This window comes from Antechinus flavipes, chromosome 1 (assembly GCF_016432865.1).
Source record: "Antechinus flavipes isolate AdamAnt ecotype Samford, QLD, Australia chromosome 1, AdamAnt_v2, whole genome shotgun sequence".
Lineage (NCBI taxonomy): Eukaryota > Metazoa > Chordata > Mammalia > Dasyuromorphia > Dasyuridae > Antechinus > Antechinus flavipes.
The window spans coordinates 709341952-709364511 of record NC_067398.1 but is presented as its reverse complement, the minus strand read 5'-3'; the positions used below and the strand labels follow the sequence as shown (position 1 = coordinate 709364511).

Sequence of the window (22560 nt, the reverse complement as noted above, 5' to 3'; positions counted from 1 at the left end):
GAGAGAAAGGGGACCTCAAGCAAAAAGATAAAATGCTTTTCTCTATAGAGTTTTGTTATTGTTCTGTCATTTCGGTCCATGTCTGACTATTTATGATCCCATTTGGGGTCTTCTTGGTGAAGATGCTGGAGTGGTTTGCCATTTCCTTCTCCAGCTCATTTTACAGATGATGAAACTGAGTCAGAGAAGGCTAAGTGACTTGCCCAGGGTTACACATGTAGTGTCTAAGGACAGACTTGAACTCAGGAAGATGAGTCTTTATCCACTTTGTCTACTATGGCGCCATCTAGCTTCCCTTAGAGAGTATCACACATTAAGAAATACTGAGCTGATCATTCAATTATTTGATCCTTTTAGATTCTCCCCCTGGGCCAAGAGTAGCAGGGAAGACAGGTATAGCCCAGAGAGTAGGGAATTGTTATACATACGGACCAGTCCATCCACTGAGCTCATACAAGAAGACTTGAGCTCTGAAGTTTGCAGAACATATAAGAATTTAGGCTTCCCCTCTTGGAGAACAACAGTCTCAATCACACCAAAATGAGGTGTCAGGAAGGAACTTTAGTTACAGGAGATATAACCCAGAGATTATTGTGCCATTGAGAGACTGTAAAACTATCCTCCGCTCATAGATTTCTTAAGCGTTGACACTCTGGAAATAATAAAATGATACAGAAATCTGAGCCATTCGCACGATCCGTGTTGTTATAATAGTCGAGGGCTAAAACAATGAAATATTTAAAAATAACATCCATCAGGACAGGAAAGTTTCATCTCGGTCATGTATTACACTGTCCTTGGACGATGGCTGTATTTTATCATGAGAAGCCACATTTAGCTTAGAACTGGTGACCTGGGTTTGAACCTCAATAACTTGTGTGACCTTGTACGACAACTCGAGTGTCCCTTATACCCCGAGATGGACGACTATGATTCCATGATCTTAAGGGGACGAAGGTAAAAGAGGTTAATAGAGTTGACAAGGTCACTGGCTGGTGGCTGAGTCAGGAGCACTCTGAGCTCAGTTCTCCTCCTCCCCGAGCACCACCTGGGTAGGTGCCCCAATGCCATCTTGTCAGTAATAGCCCAGCGGGACACAACACACTCACCGAACTCCGACTGCATGCCGGGGTAGATAATTCTGAAGACGTAATCTGTGGCTTCATCATCTTCCTTATCAGATGCAGATTCTGAGGAGCCTTGAGGACTTTGCTTTCGGAGCTTTGGAAACACTTTGCCCTAAAAGAAGGGGTTCCCAACACAATATACTGAACGCCTAACTCCGTCCTCCTTCCTTGCACCACTCCATGGGCCAGAATGACATGCACAAGGGCCCTGACACACACAGGATTTCCCTGGGAAAGAGGAACAACTCCCAGTTTCTCTCCTCCCCTCTCCCTCCTTGCTTCAGTGACTGGGATCAAAGCACCTCCCCAGATGCCAGGGACTTCTTACCTTTCCTCGCTGGGACCACAGTGGTGGGTCCAGCTGACCATGGGGCAGCAGCCCATTCTCCAGGCACGAGAGAAACTGTAGCAGATGACCCCCCTTGGGAAACCGGAACGGGGGTCTCTGAATCCCATCCTGGCTCACTAACACCACCGTCCCACCACTGTCTACTATTGACAACACAAAGCCAGAAAGACACGGGGCGGAAATCACCTACTGGGCTGGTTACAAGAGGGCTTCCCCCCATCCCTACCATCCCCACACCCTTTAAGCACAAGTGCCTCTTTGGACCAAACATCTAGAACCTTCTCCAGATCAAATCCCAAGCTTGGCTCCCTTACCCAGTCAATGTGTCAATCAACAAACACTAATTAAGTGCCTATTACCGTTCATGTTATTATGCCAGACAATGGGAATACAAAAAAAGGCAAATCATCCTGACTCTCAAATAGTTTGCATTGAATAAGAGCGTATCCATCCATCCATCCATCCATCCACCATCTATCTATTTTTCCTCCCTTCTATCCATCCATCATCCATCCATCTTTCCATTCATCCATCCATCCATCTTTCCATCCATCATGTCTATCTGTCTATCCATTCATCCATCTCTCTATCCTTCCATCATCTATCCTTCCATCCATCCATCCATCCATCTCTCTATCCTTCCATCTGTCTGCCCAGCTATCTAAAGTGCTTTGCAAATTTTAAAGTCCAATATAAACACTAGCTATTATTATTATTATTATTATGTTGCATGTGTTGAGGCAATATACGCAGTAGGTTTGGAGGATCTGGCTTTGCTTTTTACTCTCTGGGTATCTTGAAGTGATCTTAAATTCCCCAAGCCTCAACTTCTTCCCCCACAAAACAGAGGAATCCTGGGACATGCTTGAGTTCAGATCTAAAATCTTGTCATCCTAGAAAAGGGCCTGGCCAAGGACTCTGCCAGGAAGCCTGGGGCCCCAAGACAGGAAGTCAACACTCAGCTGGACATCAGGTCCCAGCGCCACCTCCTCCAGGCGGTCCTTACCCTGCTGATGGCAGTGCAGATAGACAATCTCCTCCAGGCGGATGGTCATGGCGTAGTCCCAGTATACACTGAAAGAAGAGAAGAGCCCGGGCAGAGATGTCAGCCATTATGGACTAGGATAAAATCACTATGGATTTTCCCAAGTCCCTTCTGTCCCCACAAACTAGAACGAAGGTGAACAACAGCTGCTTGGAGAGAAGTATTGCCCCTGATCCCAACCATCATCCTTCTATGTCTCCCACCAGAACCTTGGACCTTATGCTGGGGGTCTCAGACCTCCAAGAGGTAAGTCTTATGTTCCAACAATCAGGGCTCCACGCCCCATCCTGGCTATCTCCTCACCATGCTATTCTATGCTCACAAATATCTCCCCACACACACGGTCTTCCTTTATATGTGTGTTGTCATTATTTTAAACAATTTTAAGTCATGTCTGACTTTTCCTGACCCTAATTAGAGTTTTCTTGGCAAAGTTAAGTTTGCCATTTCCTCTCCAGTTCATTTTACAGATGAGTCAATTGAGGCAAATAGTGAAGTGACTTACCCAGGAACTTTCCCAACTAAACCATAAGCCCTTTAAGGACAGACTTTCTTCCTTGTATTTGTAATCTAACAAATGTTATGTATATATACATCTCTCTTTCTCTGTCTCTCTGTGTGTCTGTCTCTCTTATTTCCTTCCATCTCTCTGTCTTTGTCTTTCAGCCTGTCTCCCATTGTCTCTGTCTCCCTCTGTTTCTCTCCATCTCTCTATCTCTGTCTCCCTCTCTCTGTATGTCTTTGCCTCTTTCTATGTCTCTGTCTCCCTGTCTCCCTTCATTTCTCTGTCTCTGTTTCTTTCTGTCTCTCTTTGCCTCTCTCTCCCTGTCTTTCTGCCTCTCTCTCCCTCTGTCTCTCTGCCTGTCTCTATTTCTGTCTCCCTCTTTCCTTTCCTTCTATATCTGTCTCTGTCTCTCTACCTGTCTCCCTCTGCCTTCCTCTGTGTCTCTGTCTCTCTCTTTCTATCTTGCTATCTCCCTCTCTTTCTGTATATATCTTTATATCTTCATCTGTCTCTCTGTCTCTTTCTATCTTGATATCTCCCTCTGTCTCTGTGTCTCCGTCTTTATCTTTTTATCTTCTTCTGTCTCTCTCTGTGTGCCTATGTCTCTACTCCTCCATTTTTTGCTCTGTGAACTAGGGACATTGGACAGCTGGTCTCTGAGCATCCTCCCAGCTCTAAATCTCTGATCTTGCGGCCACTCTCTGATTCTGGGTCCTGAGTCTCTGCATAGTCGATAACATTTACTATGTGCTAGCACTGGGGGAAATCTGTGAGATGGCCATTCTAGGCCATCTAAGACTCCTTCAATCTCTAAGTAGTCGGGTCGGTCCAGCAGTCGGCTAAAGTCCTTTCTGACTCGAGATGCTGAAGTCTGGAGACTTGGGTGTCTCCTGACAATTCCTGGATGCCGAGTTTGGTTTTTAAGATGGGATGATTGATCAGGATTGTTTCTTCTCCACAGGAACATTGGCTGGCCTACTGCTCCTGGCCAGTAACCCTTCTCGGGCCATTTTCTAGCTTTACCTTCTCAAAACAGGGCTCCCGAGCAATTCATGCCCTGGGATTTCTGAGAGAGATAGAATGGGAAAAGGAGGCACAGAGAGGCTTCTTCCATGGAAGCAGAACATCTCCAGGACAGGGAAAAGTCAAGTTATCTCTGGTGGAGGCTGCCCTGAAGGCATTTTAGTGACTTGCCCAGCTAACTTGGAAAAAATGGCTCCAGCATTGCTTGTTTCCAGATCACCAGCAGAGGGCGATAGCAGCCAACAATGAAGGTGAGGTTCCTTAAGTTGGACTTGATTTAGGGATTGAGAAACTGGCTTTAAATCCAGTCTCCAACACTTGCTCTCTGGGCCTCAACTTCCCCATCTACGAAACAAAAGTGTTGGACTAGATGATATCTAAAGTTTCTTTCTTTAAATGTAAAGGAATAATAAAAATACTTCTAAAGAAGTAATAGATTTAAAAATCTATAATCCAAAGTAGGAACAATGATTGAAAACTGCCAAGACTGGAAGTCATGAAAAAATGACCTACTAAGTTGAGCTGTCTTAGTGGATTGGATTGCCTCAGAAAGTGGTGAGATCTCCCTCATCGGAGATCTAAGGCAAAGGCAAGAGGACCCACTTGTCGGGTTTATTTTAGAGAGTCCCATTCGGATGTGGGTTGGGCTGGATGGCAACTGACATGCCTTCAAGCTCTGGGATTCTGTGAGTCACTAACTGGGGAGTCACTTGCCTGCAGAGGGCCCTCATTAAGAGATGACCTCTGGCAAGGGAGAAGCTCTAGGTAAGCCTTGCTGAAATACATTCTCCAGGTCATCTCCAAGACCAAGACTGAGAAAGGGAAAGTGATAACAAGGGATCTGTCCTAAATCCACAGTTGGTGATAATTGGAGGTCAGGGATAAGTTTTTGCCAGTAGGGCCTTACCCTCATCCCCTTCCAAAATACTGAGGAATATGAGAACTTGAACTGGTAAACGGAGCTGTTTGGGCACCTAAATGGCAGCTCTGAACTGAGAAGACCCGAGTTCAAATCCTACTTCTGACACTAGCTGTATGACTTTAAGCAAGTCAGTTTCTGGTCCTGATTCTTCACTTGTAAAATGACAGGCTTGGACTTCAGTCCTCTTGAGATCTTTTCAGCCCTGGATCTAGGAGACTAGGAATCTCTTCTATGACTAAGTAAAGTGGAGCATGTTCTGTCCAATCTAGCACCTCGGACAGCGCCATATAGACAGGAGACCCTCAACAACCACTTCTCATGGAGACATGGAATGAAGAAGGGGGAGCTGGGAACAGTGGAGGGCTGGGGCTGAATTCATTCAGTGCTTCCCCACCAGGACACCTGAGTGAGGATCAAAGGAAGGCAAGGAAAACAGAAAACCAAAATGTAAAATTAGGTTAGATTCCAGCTTAAACTTCCCCCTTCCAAAACCCCTTCAGCCTGAGTAAAAGATCCCATGTGCATCTTACGATGATCTGGGGAGAAGAGAAGATCATAGATTTAGAGGTAGAATAAACCAGAGAGACAACTGACCGATTGACTCAGGTTATAAATGTGACTTGTCCAGGGTCACACAGCTATGAAATGATTAAGATGGGATTTGAACTGAGGTCTTCCTGAATCTAAATCCAAAGGTTTTTTCACCACACCACAAGAGATGGGGGACAAACGGATGTATGGATTTTAAAGGCAACTATGATGCATCCCAGTTTCCTTCTGGCTGACGTTCTTGGGTGCCCCCAAAAGAATGGCAAAGGAACACAGTTACTATGTCTGTTCCCCACTTTAAATCGTGTCTATTGAGGCAGCTAGATGACACAGAAGATAGAAAGCTGAACCTGGAGCCAAGAAGATACAAATTCAAGTCTGACCTCAGAAATTTCCTAACTATGTGACCCTAGGCAAATCACTTACCTGATATCTGCCTCAGTTTCCCAACTGTAAAATGGGGGTAATAATAATCCCTATCTTCTGAGGTTGGTGTGAAGATAAAATAATATTTGTAAAGCACTTTGCAAATCTTAATGTTATAAATAAATATAAATATATTTATAAATATTATAAATAAATAATTATAAATATCAGCTAGCATTATAATATGATTCCACCCCCCCCAATAAGATGTGGGAGAACTTCAGGTCTTTGAGACAGCTTCCTCATCTGTAAAATGGGGATAATACCCATCAATGAATCAACAAGCATTTATTAAGGCCTTTGCCAAAGGAATGGCATACAAAGAAAAAGGGGAAACCTGTGCTTGTTCTCGAAGAGCTTATGGTTTAATGGAGAGATAATTCCTACTTACCTCTCAAGGCTAGTATAAAAATCAAATGAGATAATGTATATAAACTGCTTTGCAAGCTTTAAAATGGAAGGCATTATGGAATAACATCTTTAGGAAGACAAGTGTTCAATCTTCCCTCTGACACATATTGTCTGTGTGACTCTGGACAAGTCATTTGATCACTTGAGAACCGAGGCAAGTTTCTAATGGCTCTTAAGTTTGGGGGAATAAAATAGTAAAAAATAATAATAATAATAATAAAATAGTAAAAATAAAAATAACTTTGTGCCAGGGCTTATGTTAAGCACTTTCCAATGTCCCTGGGAGGTAGATGCTATCATTATAATACCTATTTTACAGATGAGAAAACTGAGGCAGACAATTCAAATGACTTGTTTAAGTTCACTAATCTGCACTGGAAGAAATTTCTTCATTGGATCAATGAAATCCTAGGTACAGACTATCCCTTCCTCCAAAAAGTTTCTTAAGAAAACTGACCTAAGTCAGGAGAACCAGGTCCCATTCCTGGTCCTATTAGTAGCAGGTACTAGGTAATGCACTTCTCTAGATCTCAGTTTTCCTCATCTATAAAGGGTCTCTGAAAAAAGCCCTGAAGCTTCAAAGTTTCAAGACTTTCTCCCCCTGCTAGGGCCTGTCAAGTTATTTTTTAAAATTTAAATTAATTTAATTTTTATTACAGCTTTTTTATTTTTCCAAATAGATGCATAATTTTCAAGATTTACCTTTGCAAAACCTTAGGTCCCAAATTTTTCTCTCTTCCTTCCCCCCTTCCTTTCCCTAGACAGCAAATAATCCAATATAAATTAAACATGTGCAAGTCTTCTAAACATATTTCTATATTTGTCAGGCTACACAAGAAAAGTCAGATCAAAAGGGGAAAAAACATGAGAAAGAAAGAAAAAACCAAGCAACTAAACAAGAAAAAAGTGAAAACACTATGCTTTGATCCACGTTCTGTCCCCATAGTTCTTTCTCAAGATGCAGATGGCTCTCTCCATCACAAGTCTATTGGAATTATCTTGAATCATTGTTTTAAAAAAAGCCAAAGTCTACCCCAGTTTTTCATCACACAAACTTGTTGTTACTGTATGTAATGTTCCGTTAATTCTGCTCATCTCATTCAGCATCAGTTCATGTAAGTCTTTCCAGGCCTTTCTGAAATCAACCTGCTCATCATGTTTTATGGAACAATAATATTCCATAATATTTATATACCTTATTCAGCCATTCTCCAACTGATGCATCTATTCAGTTTTCAGTTTCTTGCCACTACAAAAGGGGCTGCTACAAACATTCTTGCACATGTGGGTCCCTTTCCCTCCTTTATGATCTCTTTGGGATATAGGTCTAGTACAGACACCACTGGATCAATAGGTATGCACAGTTTGACAGCCCTTTGGGCACAGTTCCAAATCGCTCTCCAGAATGATTGGATCATTTTACAACTCCACCAACAATGCATCAGTATCCCAGTTTTCCCACATCCCTCCAATATTCATCATTATCTTTTCCTTTTATCTTAGCCAACCTGAGAGGTATGAAGTGGTACCTTGAAGTTGTCTTAATTTGTATTTTTCTGATCAAAAGTGATTTAGAGCATTTTTTTCATATGACTAGAAAGGGCTTTCATTTTTTCATCTGAAAATTGCCTGTTCATATCCTTTGACCATTTATCAATTGGTGAATGGCTTGTATTCTTATGAATTGGAGTCAGTTCTCTATATATTTTAGAAATGGGGCCTGCCAAGTTATAAAAGGCAAAACAACTAGTACTCTAGGTCCTCTAATTTGAAAGGTAGTATGGTGGGGTAGATAGGACGGTGAACTGATCAGATACTTAACTAGCTGCATGACCCTTCAGAATAACATTTAATTTCTCAGTCTCATTTTCTTCATCTGTAGAAGGAGGAGATTTGACTTAATGAACTCCAACTTCCAGCTCCAAATGTATGAGTTTATGGAGGAATATCACTCAATAAGGAAAAATCTAATAGCCCCTCCTGAGAATTGGAAAAGGCAAGAGGAGAAGAAGAAAACAGAACAATCTGTAGCCAATCATAGCTGTCACTATGACCCCCAACTCCCTGTACCTATGGGAACGTTTGAGACTCTATGCATTCTCCTCATCCCGGTATTCCAATTTTCACTGAATATCATCTATTCAAAGATGGAATCTTTGCAACTGGAAAGATGGCTGCAGGGGTGAGAATGCTCATTAGACCAATGCTAGATCCCACTGTGTCCCCATGGGGGTCATGGAACAAAGAACAAGCCACAGAACAAAAGAATCAGAGATGAGGAGATCTTTATACCACAGATCTGCTAGAATGTAAGTTTCTTTCAGATATGGATTATTTCATTCTTGATAATTTGTATCCGCCAGTATCTAGCATACAGTAGGCACTAAATAATTACATGTTGATTGCTTGATAGAACATTAGAGCATAGAAGGGGCTTTTAGATAGAGAATGTCAGAAGTGAAAGGGTCCCTAGGGACCTCTCATTTTACACAGGAAAAATAATAATAAAATCAATATTAACAATAATAAACAGAAAATTTCTCATTTGTATAAAATAATGGGATTTGACTAGACAAAGTTCTCTCCAATTTTGGGGCCATTGAGACGTGTCATTTAGTGGTAGAACAGGGACTGAAGTCCAGCCTTCCCCTTGTCTAATCCCCCAGCAACCTTGCCCAATAGAGGTCTCAACTAAGACTCCTAGGGGTCACAGGTGATGAAGACCTAGATCAGCTCCTTGGAGGTCTCATGAAGGAGGTCACAGACACTGACTTCTACAGAGCAAGATTCAATCTATCATCTCAGCAATAATTAGGCCCTTGTAACAACCTCTTTGAAGACAGTCTCCATTTCCTTGTCAGTTAGAAGGCAGCAAAATTTGGCATCTTTTTCAGAACCAAAAACCCAAATGCAGAGGAAATTTCCAGGTGCTAGAGACATTAAAATAGGCTCATATATTTAGAACAAGAAGGGACCACAGATCTTTGTATTTTGCAGAAGATGCGGTTCTTTGCCCTTAATCTGGAAGACGACCATGACATCAGGGAGGTAATATTATGACATGAATGTGAATTGGATTTGATTGAGGGGGAGCCTGGGAAGCCCCGCTTTCTTCTCCAGAATCATTTGGGTCCAGTGGCCAGATATAGGTCAGGAAGACTAGAGATGATCCTGGATGCAATGGGAGACCTTAGCCTTTTCAAGTTAAGGTCTTTAATAGGTCTCAGTTTGACTGAGGCAATACCCATTCAGTGATTAAGGATAGGAAGTTACAAAAGAGTAAACTGAGTCTGAGAGTGTTTAAGTGATTTGCTTAGGATCACACAGCTAGTAAGTGGCTAAGACAGGATTAGAATTCAGATCTTCCTGATTCCAGCTCAGAGTTCTATCTGTAGCCACTTAACTGTCTTAGAATCTGGGTCTATCCCTCTATCCATCACCAAGGCTAATCCCATCAGTCCCAGGGAGATAAAGAGAATGGTCACTTTGGGTCAGTCACCTTTTCTCATAGTCCAGGTCTCCCACAGAGCCGTTCATCAGCTGGTTGGGCGTCCACTTGAGGGTCATGACATCAGCGGTCTGGTGTAGAGACAGATATCCAGGAACAGCCTCCATGTCATCCCTCTAGGAGAGGTTGGGAGAAAGGGCAACAATTGGGCATTGAATATACTGGCATAAAATGATGATGATGATAATGATGATGATGGTTATAATATATATCTAAGAGTTTTCAAAGACCTTTACACATACTATTTCATTTGCTACTAACAACAACCCTGTGAGGTAGATGCTATTATTATCTTCATTTTTCAAATGGGGAAACTGAGGCTGAGAGTGAGAGGTTAGTTCAGGGATCATAGAGATGGTGTCTGAGGCAGGATTCCAATTCAGATATTCCTGACTTTACCCATTAAATTGCCTGGATCAAATTCATTAATCAATCACTGTGAAGACCGCATTAGCACTCTGGATGCCTTAGAATCAGCCAGAGTCAGGATAAGCAAAAGTCCTTGGTCTTTATTCTTGGTCTTTAGGGGTAGAATTGAAGGGAATGGACATAGGATCTTCACAACCTTCCTTTTCCACCTTTACCGCCAAAGTGACCTTGGCTTGTCTCACTTTACCCCCTAATCCTTCCCACAATTCTCCCACAATTGAACCAGCACAGAATAGTGGGAAGGACCATTTTCCAAGCATATGCTAATAGAGTGTTGTCCAATCGGTAGTTAACCTTAAGTGTTCAGTTGTCCAACCTCAGTGCATCAACTCAGAGTTTCAGCCCTTTACAAATCACATATAATTTTTCAAAATAACTTACATGTGAGGAGCTGTCTGAGGTGCTAGAGATACTAAGACAAGGAATGAACTAGATCTTGTCCTCAAGGAACTTATCTATTAGCAGAAACATGCAAAATAGTTTTTTGGGAGGTTTTTTTTTTGATAACCTGTAATTTCACTAGTGTTGGGACCTCCCAGTGAGGAAATTCTCTAGCAATGCGGGGCAGCACCTCCTAGTCTGAGACAGTTCCCTAGGAGGCAAAGAGAGGTTAAAAGATTTGTTCGGAATTATATAGCCAGCAGAGACTCAAAGCCAGATCTTCCTGACTTAGAGACTGGTTCTCAATTCAGTTTGTTAAATACAAACTATAAACCAAGTAAATACAAAACCATTTCGGGGGGTGAGGGAGGCTCCAGAAAAATTTCATGTAGGATATAATGATCTGTTGTGTTGAAAAATGCTCGCCACCACCAGACAGAGAGAGAACTAATGAGCTCTGAGCGCAGATGGAAATAGATTTCTTTCATTTTCTTGGTTTTGTTAGTGCAGTTTCTTTTATGACACTGCAAATATGGAAATTTGTTTTGCATGACTTGACATGTGTTATCGATATTATATTGCTTGTTTTCTTAAAGGATGAGGGAGAGATGGGAATAAGGGAGAGAACTTGGAGCTCAATTTCTTAAAAATTAATGCTAAAAATAAATAAAATTTTAAAAAGGCTTCACGTGGGAGGAGGTGTTTGAGTCAAACCAGAGAGCCGAAGAGGCAGAGGGGAGAAAAGAATGGGCTATCACGGCTGGCAGGGTCAGATCGTATGTAATGATCTAGAAAAGAGCCAAAAAGGTGAGGGTGCCATTATGATACATACTAGCTAAGTGACTCCGAAAAGGTCACGTCTCAGAGTCCCAGGTGATTCTCTATGACTATTTGCCATAAATAGAGCACTCATCCAAATCAGTAGAATGAATTTCCACTCAGAATTTTCTACAGATATGAAAATTCAGGTTTTGATGAATAATAATTGCTATTTGTCTAGTGTCTCGTCCAGGATCACACAATTTCATTGTTTCAAGAAGCCTCCAGTCCCCATAAGATTTCCTTATGACCATAGGATCGTTGAGTTGCCATCTAGTCCAACCTCCTCATTTTATAAATGGGGAAACTGAGGCGCAGAGGAATTAAGTGAACTTATTCAAAGTCACACAGCTAAGATCATAGGAGCATAAATTTAGAGTTGGCAAGGACTTTACAGGTCATTTAATCCAATCCCCTAATTTTATAGATAAAGAAGCAGAAATCCAGGGAAGTGAATGGCTTGTCTGAGACTGAACAGATTGGAAATGATTCCAGGAGCAGGATTTGTTTCCAAATTCAGAGCTCCTTCCCCTCCACCGAGGCTGTCTCCCTCATCCCCTGCTTGGCTGTATCAGCAGTAACCAGAATTGATGGTTCTGACTATCCCCCTCCCTGTGCCTACCAATTTCAGTGAGAAAGACCCAGAAGCAGCCTTCAAGGTTTCCATGGTTACTGTAGCTCTTGACAACAAAGGCCAGGCAACAAGATGAGAGCCTCGTTCATCAGGAGGCATGTTTCAAGACCCTGCTGCTCCAGGAGGGTGAGACACAATCACACAATTTTCTTTAGCCCAGCTAAGGAGCTGAGCCCCAGGGAGTCTTTGGAGCTGGAAATCGGGGCTCTCTCAATGGATACAGAGGAGGAAGACGTGGGAGTCTGTGGGTCAGCTGGGAAGAGGCAGGACGAGGAGGAGACAGTCGGTGTGGCCAGTGTAGAAAAACAGAAGAGATGCTGGCTTTAGGGTCAAATGGCCTAAGATTACAGAATCCCAGGGTTGGAAGGGACATAGAAGTTCATGGTTCAATACTGCCAAGCAATGGCAACGACGAATCAGAAAAAAGGCAAAAAATTGGTTCTTGCCTTCAGAGAGCTCACATTCTGATTGGGGGAACAATGCATCTAAATACATCCAAGATACAAACAACAGAGAAGAGAAATTATCTTATAAGGGAGGGCAGCTAGGTGGCCTTGTAGTACATAGAGCATAGAGCCTTCCTTAACTCAAATATGGTGTCAGACACTTATTAATTGTGTGATTTTAGACAAGTCCCTTAACTCTGTCTTAATTTCTGTATCTGTAAAATGAGCTGGAGAAGCATATGCAAATCACTCCAGTATCTTTGCCAAGAAAATCCCAAATAGGGTCATAAAGAGTCAGACACGCCTGAACAAAAACAAACCAATAAATAAATAAGTAATTAACTTAAACTTAAACTTTAAATTAAACTCTCTCTATCTCATTTTCTGTGTCTGTAAATGATCTGGAGAAGAAAATGGAAAACCATTCCAGCATCTTTGCCAAGAAAATCCCAAATGGGGTCATAAAGAGTCAGACCCGACTGAACAAAAACAAACCAATAAATAAATAAGTAAATTTAACTTAAACTTTAAACTAAACTCTGTCTCAATTTCTTTATCAGTAAAATGATCTGGAGAAGAAAATGGAAAACCATTCTAGCATCTTTGCCGAGAAAATCCCAAATGGTGTCATAAAGAATCAGTTATGACTGAACAAAAACAAACCAATAAATAAATAAGTAAATTTAACTTAAACTTTAAACTAAACTCTGTCTCAATTTCTTTATCAGTAAAATGATCTGGAGAAGAAAATGGAAAACCATTCTAGCATCTTTGCCGAGAAAATCCCAAATGGTGTCATAAAGAATCAGTTATGACTGAACAAAAACAAACCAATAAATAAATAAGTAAATTTAACTTAAACTTAAACTTTAAACTAAACTCTATCTTTATTTCTGTATCAGTAAAATGATCTGGAGAAGAAAATGGAAAACCACTCCAGCATCTTTGCCGAGAAAATCCCAAATGGGGTCATAAAGAGTCAGACATGCCTGAACAAAAACAAACCAATAAATAAGTAAAATAAATAAATAGGAAACTACTTAATGAAATAAAAAAATAATTTAATTAAAATAAATAAATAGAATGTTAAGTTAATTTGTTCCAAAGACTCTTGTTTCATGGAATCCCGAATGGCATCAGATTCCAGGATCAACTGAGATGCAAGAGGAACAATAGCAACAGCAGCAAGCAACCAGAAGACAGACGATGCAACAGTGGAGGAGATCAAAGGGAAAGATCAGACAAATGAGAGCCCACCAAAGCTCAGTTTGGCACTCACCGGTTGGACCAGGACATTGTTCTTGCCATAGAGGAGAGTAGCCCGGGAGTTCTGATGCAGAGACTCCACATAATCCCGGGCAGAGAGGGAAGGCCGATCGTCCATGCTGCCACTGGAATGACGTTTCTGGATCTGGGAGTATGGAATGGACGGGGTCTCAAGTGATGTTCTTCGCCCCAAGACCCATCTCCCTTGCCCTTCCCTTTCCTCCCATTCTCCCCAGCCTGATCCCCACGTTCCACTCACACAAAGGGCTGGGCGCTTGGTGGGAGAGTCCTGGCGGAGGTGGGAGCTGTGGATCCGATGCCTTTGGACCAACTCGTCAGCTGAAGGGTCTGTCCAGAAATGGTCTGCCGTCTTCATCTTGGTATATTCCAGTGCACAGGGGCCCACTGGGGGCAGAGGGAAACATCAGAACCTAAATAACCAGGCTAGGGCCCGGTTCTCCCATCCTTTCTGCCTGGCATAGAATCCAAATATCAGATAGAATATAAGATCCTTGAGGGCAGCTATCATTTCAGTTTTGTCTCTGTGTCCCCAATACTTAGCACATAATGTCTGGTACATAGGTGATACTTAATAAATTCTTATTAAATTAAATAAGCATTTAATACGTACTTAGTAGGAACCAGAGACACAAATCAGCAGCTCCTGTCCCCAGAGAGCTTACATTCTACTGGAGAATGGGATATTTGTCAGGTGCTAATAAATGAGAGTGAGGGGTGAGGAGAAAGACATTTCAGAAAAGCTGTAAGTGGGCAGCCCTGAGCTGAGATTTGAAGAAAGCTGGAGATTCGAAGGGGACAAGGAAAGATAGAGAGAGGGACTTACCTAACAAAGAAGCAAGAATGGGGCCATCGACAGGGTCCATCAAAAGAGCTTCCTTCTCGTAGTATTTACTAGCAAGAAAGGAAAAAAGGCATGAATTTGAACGGCTCACAGCAAAGGGAACAAATCCACCCACCTGAAGCATCGCCACTGTCGTGGTAGTGCACATTTCAGGACACTTTACAGTTTATAAAAAAAAGAAAAATGTATGTATATCTTCTCATCTGAGCTTCACAATACTAACGCTAACTATGCAAAAGGCAAAACAGAACAGGCTTTGCCTCCAAACTGCTGAACAAACCCTGAAATGCAGCTCTAAGGCACACAAACAGGTTATTCCGTCACTGCTTCCTGCATGTAGAAGCAGCAACTGCACAAGTAATCATAGGACTTTCAATATGCAATATATGGAATTGACTTCCTGCTATTTCAAGGGAACGAGCTAAAATTTAGGAACCATCAGAAGGAAAGAAATCTTTGAGATGGCACTCAAGGCTTTCTTGCAAGATGGCTGCAAGTCCCCTTACAAGCGTATTTCATACCATGCTTTCTCTGTTCCAAACATCGTCTCTATCTTGGTGCCTTTGCAGTGATTGTCCCTCCTTTCTCACCTCTGCCTTCGGAATCCTTGGAATGGGGGCCTTGAAGACTACTGTCCAAACTGTTCAGTTTACAGAGACAAAACTGACTTGCCACTAGATACTACAGACAAAAGTGGGCTTTTAAACCAAGCCCTCCAGCTCCATAATCTTTTCACTGATGATGCAAAACTTCCCCAGCTAGGAATCCTTCTCTGATTCCCTGCCCCAAAGCTCCCTAAAACACTGGGTCAGAATCTCTCCTGGGCCCCTCCCTCCTTACTGTCCTGTGCATCCACTGTCTCTAATAAAATGTAAGCTTCTTGAGGGCGGGATCTTTGTCCTCTCAGTGGCTAGTTCTGCATCTTGTGTGTTGTAGGTAACTCATAGATGTTGATTATGAATGTTTGTTGATTATATTGTGGGCCCAATTTGGGGAATATGCATTGTGAAAAACAGATATTTCCTCCCTCCCTTCGCTATCCTAATGCATCCCCCAGGCTCACCTGCTGTTCTCTACCAGGTAATGCACAATTTTATCCAAGACCTTTTCGAACAGGGCTGTGCGGATCCACAGGTGCTTAAGGGCCTGGGGGGACAGGTTGGGCAGCTTGGGGAGCTTCCGAACATTCTCCTGAAGTCCTTGGAGCTGGTTCCGCCTTTGGTGACAGGATCAGAGAGACTTAACGGCTAATCTGGAAAGTTTCTCACATCCAAGCCCCAATCTGCCATGACACACCCTCCCTTCCCAACATCCAACTCAAAACCATCTTAGTATCATAGATTAGGGGCTATAGGAAGTCCAGCTCTCATATTTTACAGATGAAGAAACTGAGTTCAAATCTGGCTTTAGACAAGGTGTGACTCTGGAAAAGTAATTTAACCTTTGTCTACTTCAACTGCAAAATGGAGATAATAAAAGCATCTATCTTGCAGGATTGTAAAGCACTTAGCACAATTACTGGCCCTTTGTAGGTGCTACATGAAGGCCTATTCCTTTCCCAGGGGTCCTCAAACTACAGCCCGTGGGCCAGATGCAGCAGCTGAGGACGTTTATCCCCCTCCCCCAGGGCTATGAAGTTTCTTTATTTAAAGGCCCACAAAACAAAGTTTTTGTTTTTACTCTAGTCCGGCCCTCCGACAATCTGAGGGACAGCGAACTGGCCCCCTATTTAAAAAGTTTGAGGACCCCTGCTTTCCCTTTTCTATGATGTCTCTTAAAAAGATGGCCAGAACATAAAAAGGTTTGGGGGACTTGGGAATACCCAGATATAAAATTGGCAAGGTAAAGATGGAAATCCCTTCCTAGCAAAGGAAGAGAACCCCGCCCCCAATGAAAACTAAGAGAACAATAATGCAAGTCCCCTTGGGAAAGAGGAAACAGGAACTCTTTCAGATTAAGGTATGAATGACTTATCAATTCTCAAAAAAAGTGAAGAGAAGGAGTTATGTGAGATTGTAAACTCTCTAAGCACAGAGCCCTTGCCTTTAAATTTTTTATTTTATTTTTAATCAATAAGTATTTATTTTCTCTCCTTCTCCTTCTCCCTCCACCAAGCAGGGAGAAGGGGAAGCAGATGAAAAGAAAAAACCAAGCCTGAAACAAATATGTACAGTCAAGCAAAACAAATTCTTACATCGATCGTGTCAAGGATCTTGCCTCATGTGACTTTTTCTAACTTCTACTGCAGGAAGCCAGTGGATGTTTAATTAATCATGTCTGTTATTAATGATGTCTGTTAAGTGAACGAAAACTGTGATCCTTCCCTCCCTGGTCTCGCTCCAGTAGGGTGAGGAGCATCCGAGAGGGAAAAGGACTCCTTCCACCAAAGCCGCCCATGCTCACTTCCATCTGGTCTGACCTTGGGACACGCAGGACTGGGAGAGCACCCAGAGCCATCTGTGGCTGCCCAGGCCCGCCCTCCCCTCACTCACGCGTTCTCGATCAGCTGCTCCAGGTCTTGGACCTTCCGGGACAGCTCCTCGGCGGGGGCGAAGCTCTTCCCCACCTTCATGAACAGAGCTGCGATCTTATTGCTCCGTAGGAAGCCCGCGGCCCGACGCTTCAGGCCATGGAGCACGCAGGCCTCCACCGCAGCTGTGGGGGAGACGGTCGTGGGGTCAGAGATGGCCAGTTAGCCCGACCCCCTCCCCTTACAGAGAGAGAAACCGAGGCGCAGAGTGATGAAGGCCTCTAGTCCGTGACATGAAGCTCTGAGCATCAGTTGAAGAGCACATTTACCCTGGAACAGAGAAGGTCTGGGGCAGGAGAGAGAGCTCAGAAAACTGAAGGTCCTGGAGGGACTGGCTTGTTTTGTTTGGACCCAAAGGGCAGAGCGTCGGACCAGGGGCTTCCGAAGATGGACGTTTGGAAAAACTTCCTCCCAGTGAACAGAGCTGACGGAGCTCGCCAGACCTCTGCTTCCTCGTCTGTGAAAGACAGAGGCTGGATAACACGGCCTTTGAGGCCTGCCAGAAATATATTTCACAAAATATTTTTTAAGTGCCTACTATGTGAAAGACATCATGCTAGGTAATAAAAATAAAAAGACAGGGGGAAAAAACAGTTTCTGCCCTCAAGAAGCTTACACTCTATGGGGGGGAAAAATAATATGTCCTCAGATAAATAAGCATTAAATCTATTCAGAATCAGTCCCAGGTCATTTCTCAGAAAGGGGTGAGGGGATCAGGAAAGGCAGCATCTAAGTGGAAGAATCCAGGGGGTCCAAGAGGTAGAAAACAGGAGAGAAAATATTCCAGGCTGTACAAAGGCCCGATCCCAAGAGCGGGAAGGCCTCTGACCCCTCTGGGAAGGAGCACAGTCCCAGCACTCCCTTTCCCTCTTCCTACCAACTGAGCAAATCCTTCCTTCTACTCACTCCTCCCAACACCTCCCAGCCCCGTCCCATAAAACCAAATGCCATGAAGTTGCTTAGACCGAACAATGCCCAGGTTAAGTGGAAACGGCCCATCTGCTTGGCTCTTTCTATTAATAAACTACGTCTGGTGCCCCTGGGCCCCTGGCTGATCACTGGTGGGTAATTCGAGGGCAGGGACCTCCTGCTTTATTCCCCTAATGGAACATTACAAGCCACTGCTTGGCTCTGGCCTGCAAAAGGCTGCCACTGATAGAGGAGGGCCGGGGACGAACGGTCGGCCCCGGGGAGAGCAGCCGACAGACTCCCTCTGGCCTTTCTGCCTTTAAAAAGGTGAGATTCCACGTCTGATGGAAAAGTGGTCACGTTCTCCCATAGCCAGACACTGCGGCTCTCAAGCCAGAAAGGCTGTTTGTGTTACGTGTATATATATACGTGCATATATATGTATATATAATTAGAGATGCATATGGATGTGTGTGTATATATATTATATATAATATACATGAGACAGAAAGGGAGCAAAAAAGAGACATGAGGAGAGAGAGATGGAAAAGACAGAAGAGGAGAGAAAAAGAGAGAGAAAAGCAGAGAGAAAAGGAAAAAGAGAAGAAAACGAGGAAAGAAAGAAGAAAGAAGGAGAAAGAAGGGAGGGAGGGGGAAAGATAGAAAGACAGGAGAAAAAGAAGAGAAAAGAAAAAAGAGAGGAAAGAAGGAGAGGGAGGGAAAGGAAAGTGAAGGCAGAGAAGAGACAGAGAGAAAAGAGACAGAGACAGAGAGAGAAACCGGGGGAGAAAGAAAGAGAAACACACACACCCAGAGATTGAATTGCAGAATTCACCAGGCAATTGACTGGGAACAGGGACTTCACAGGTTCAAAGCTAACTGGACTTGTTAGCTTTCTGAAGTCAGGCACTGCCCAGCTTGGTCAAGCTACCAGAAAAGGTAGACTTGTCCACCTCCATCCAGTTGGTCAGTGTAAAATTAGAGAGAGAGACAAGATGCTCCTAGGGCCCATTTAGCCTAAGACCCAAGACTTCTCACGTTGGCAAACTGAGTGCTCCAGCCACTCCTGTGCACTGTGTGCTAAGGGCTGGCTAGAAGGCCAAGGAAAGAAGCCTTGGAGGGCCCTCCAGGTCTCTTCTCCCTCCCCACCTCCCCCTCAGAGTTCTGCTGATTTTGAAGTTGAGAGTCACCAACTTCAGCCAAACAGCTCAATTCCTCTAGAAAGGAAGAGCAAATTCTTGGATGCCTCCTTCGGCTGCCCTGCCCTCCCCAAGCCCCCACGCTGGGGTCTCCTGCAAGAGGACCACAGACTCCTCTCCTGTAACAATGATGAAAACATCTCAATGTACATAATAACACAGTCATAATTTACCAGCAGCACTTAATAAGGACAAGGTGGGACCACTGGGGTCTCATCCTAAATTGTGCCTGACTGCTCATTCATCGGGTACCTTTACCAGGTAACATCGGGGGGAGGAAGGCGAGCCAGTCAGTCCTGTCTCAAAGTACTAATGGACAAGAGGGTCTTGTAAGTGACAGAAAATCATGCTGGTCTGGTAATATCATAGTCTCTCAGAGATGGAAGTTACTTTAGTGACTTTCTTGTCCATACTACTACTACTACTACTACTACTACTACTACTACTGCCACTACTATCCTACTACAATTACTACTACCACTACTATCCTACTACAATTACTACTACTACTACTACTATTACTCTATTACTACTTACTCTTCCTCCTCCTACTTTCTACTACTACTACTACTACTGCTTTTCTGGAGGTGAGAGTTCACATCCACAAAGAAGGGGTCACATTCTTACATAGATACTGTGCTCTCAAATTGTTAGCAGTTAGTATAAATGTTTGCATAGATATTATATATCTGAGATGAAGTGATTTGTAGCACAAATAGTAAGGAAGTGTGGCCAAATTTGAATTTGAGTCTTCTTGATTCCAGATCCAAAACTCTAATCACTGTGCCACCAGCTGCCTCTTTCCCATCATTTCCAGTAAAAGACCAGACTTTTTCCCAGATAAGTTTTCTTACCATTCCTCTCCAGCTGTACCTGTTAAAATTTTTTAACCATATTTTTCCCAATGGTACATAAAAACAATTTTAACATTTGTTTTTCAAAAATTTGAATACCAATTTCTTTCCTCTCTCTTTTCCCTCTGAAATGGGAAGCAATTTAATATAGGTTCTACACGTGCAATCATGCAAAATATTTCCATATTAGCCATGTTGTAAAAGAAAACATAGACAAAAAAATTTAAAGTAAAAAAGAATAAGCTTGGATCTATATTCAGACTTCATCAGTTCTCTCTCTGAAAGTGAACAGCATTTTTCATCATGAATCCTTTTGAATTGTCTCGGATCGTTTTTATTGCTTAGAATCACTAAGTCATTCACAGCTGATCCTCATACAATATTGCTGTTATTGATTGTCCTTGTGAAATTGATTTTTTGACCCTTTGTGTAATACTTTACATTGATTCCTATCCCATTTCATCTTCTTCCGCCTAAGCCAATCTGTCCAAATCTTTTTAAAATTTGATCACTGTCATCCCTCTTAGCTTTGTGTCACCTGCAAATTGGCTATATTTGGTCATGTATGTCATCTCTGCTTTTATTTAAATCACTGGTAAACATGTGAAACAACATGAAGGCAAGTTCCTTTTTCCTTACAATATTCCTATAGATAAGTACCTTCATTCCATTTTTACAACAAAGAAAACTACGGCTCAGACAGCCATCCATAGTGATAAAGGGCAAGAGCTAGGGTTCAAATACATCATCCACCTCCAAGTTAAGAGATGTTTCCGTGACAGCACACCATTGCTCAAACTGTCATCTCAAAATCTTGAGTGAATGGAGATAAAGCATTTTCCAGTGGCCAAAATGAACCCCAAACAGGGAACTCCTTTTTCTCTAAAGGGCAGTCACTAGACTCACCACAGAATGAGATGATATGGCTACTGTCTTCATGAACAAACTTCCGGGTTACAGCCTCTTCCATGATCTGTTTTACCTATGAGACAAAGGGAACAGAGGGAAGAGCAAGCATTTATTAAGTGTCTACTATATGCCAGCCATTGTACTAAGTGCTTTACAAATATCTCTTTTGACTCTCACAATAATCCTGAGAGGAAGATGCTATTATGATTCCCATTTTACAACTGAGGAAACTGAGGCAGACAGTGTGATTTGTCTAGCATCACAGTCAATGAGAGTCTTAGGTTGGATTTAAACTAAGGTCTTCCTGACTTCAAATATCTTTCTTTTGACCCTCCCAATAATCCCGAGAGGAAGACGCTATTATGATCCCCATTTTACAGTTGAGGAAACTGAGGCAGACAGAATGACTTGTCTGGGATCACAAAGTCAAAAAGGATCTGAAGTTCTGACTCCAAGATCAGTGCCCTGATCACTGAACCACCTGGCTCTTTCAAAGGGACATTGGGTAGAAAATTAATAAAACATCCACAGGGAGATATCCTTTCTAAGACTCAGGATGAAGCTTTAAAACATTCTGCTTACAATTAAATGTTTTGTTTCTCCCAATCGTTTTGTGAAAAGAGGAGGAAGAAGAAGGAACAGGATGCTCACCCATGGGTTATCCTTTGTTCCTGGGAAATTAGAATAAGTCAACAAATAGAAAAACAACTACCTCGCCACTGACAATCATCTGGAGCTTGAAAATTGGAAAAGCTTTCAGATTACCTCATTTGATCCTCATAGCAAATCTGTGAGATGGGGATAATAGGTATTAATCTTATTCTACAAATGAGGAAACTGAAGCAGGCAGAGGTGAAGTGACTTGCCTAGGCTGACACAGCTAGTAAGTTCCAGAGACAAGATTTTGTATCCAGGTCTTCCTGGTTCCAGGTCCAATACTCAGAATTTAGTTGGGAGAGGGGAGATTTTAGTCAGTGGACCAGAGTTCAAATCCTCTTGCTATCCCTTAGTAACAATGAGACTGAAGTCCAGATGGGAATATGTGACATGAAGCAGTGGAGAGATAAAGGAGACCTAGGTCCAAATTCCACCTCAAACATTTACTAGCGGTATGACTCTTGGCACTCCCTTCTCATCTCTGGGCCTCAGTTTCCTGATTTGTAAAATGTGGGGAGTTTGGGGCTAAATGGCCTCTGAGGTTCCTTTTCCCTCTTAGAATAAAGATTCCCCACTGGGCAAGTTCTTCACTTCTCTGGACCTCAGTTTTCTTATCTGTAAAATGAGGCTTGAATGACCTCTAAATCTTCTTTTAACTCTAAGGTCCTATATGTCCAGAGTCACACAGGAGTGTAAGGTAGAATTTCAGCCTTGACCTCCTGACTCTAGACTAGAGTCTAGGACTATCTGCCCTCTACTACTATTTCCTAAGACTCTTTCCCCATGGGATTCTAAGAAAG

General features: G+C 42.7%; 1 protein-coding gene across 1 annotated transcript in view; it reads right to left on the bottom strand.

Moving 5' to 3' along the window:
• Positions 1 to 22560, bottom strand: part of SGSM1 (small G protein signaling modulator 1) — a 106193-nt gene that overhangs the window by 38893 nt on the left and 44740 nt on the right. The window contains exons 3-12 of the mRNA XM_051973011.1: positions 21101 to 21176; positions 17195 to 17357; positions 15766 to 15918; positions 14685 to 14752; positions 14100 to 14245; positions 13854 to 13985; positions 9857 to 9981; positions 2483 to 2550; positions 1456 to 1619; positions 1110 to 1239 (exon numbers count right to left, since the gene is read on the bottom strand). Coding sequence (XP_051828971.1) covers positions 1110 to 1239; positions 1456 to 1619; positions 2483 to 2550; positions 9857 to 9981; positions 13854 to 13985; positions 14100 to 14245; positions 14685 to 14752; positions 15766 to 15918; positions 17195 to 17357; positions 21101 to 21176 — 1225 coding nt within the window. The remainder of the gene's footprint in view (positions 1 to 1109; positions 1240 to 1455; positions 1620 to 2482; positions 2551 to 9856; positions 9982 to 13853; positions 13986 to 14099; positions 14246 to 14684; positions 14753 to 15765; positions 15919 to 17194; positions 17358 to 21100; positions 21177 to 22560) is intronic.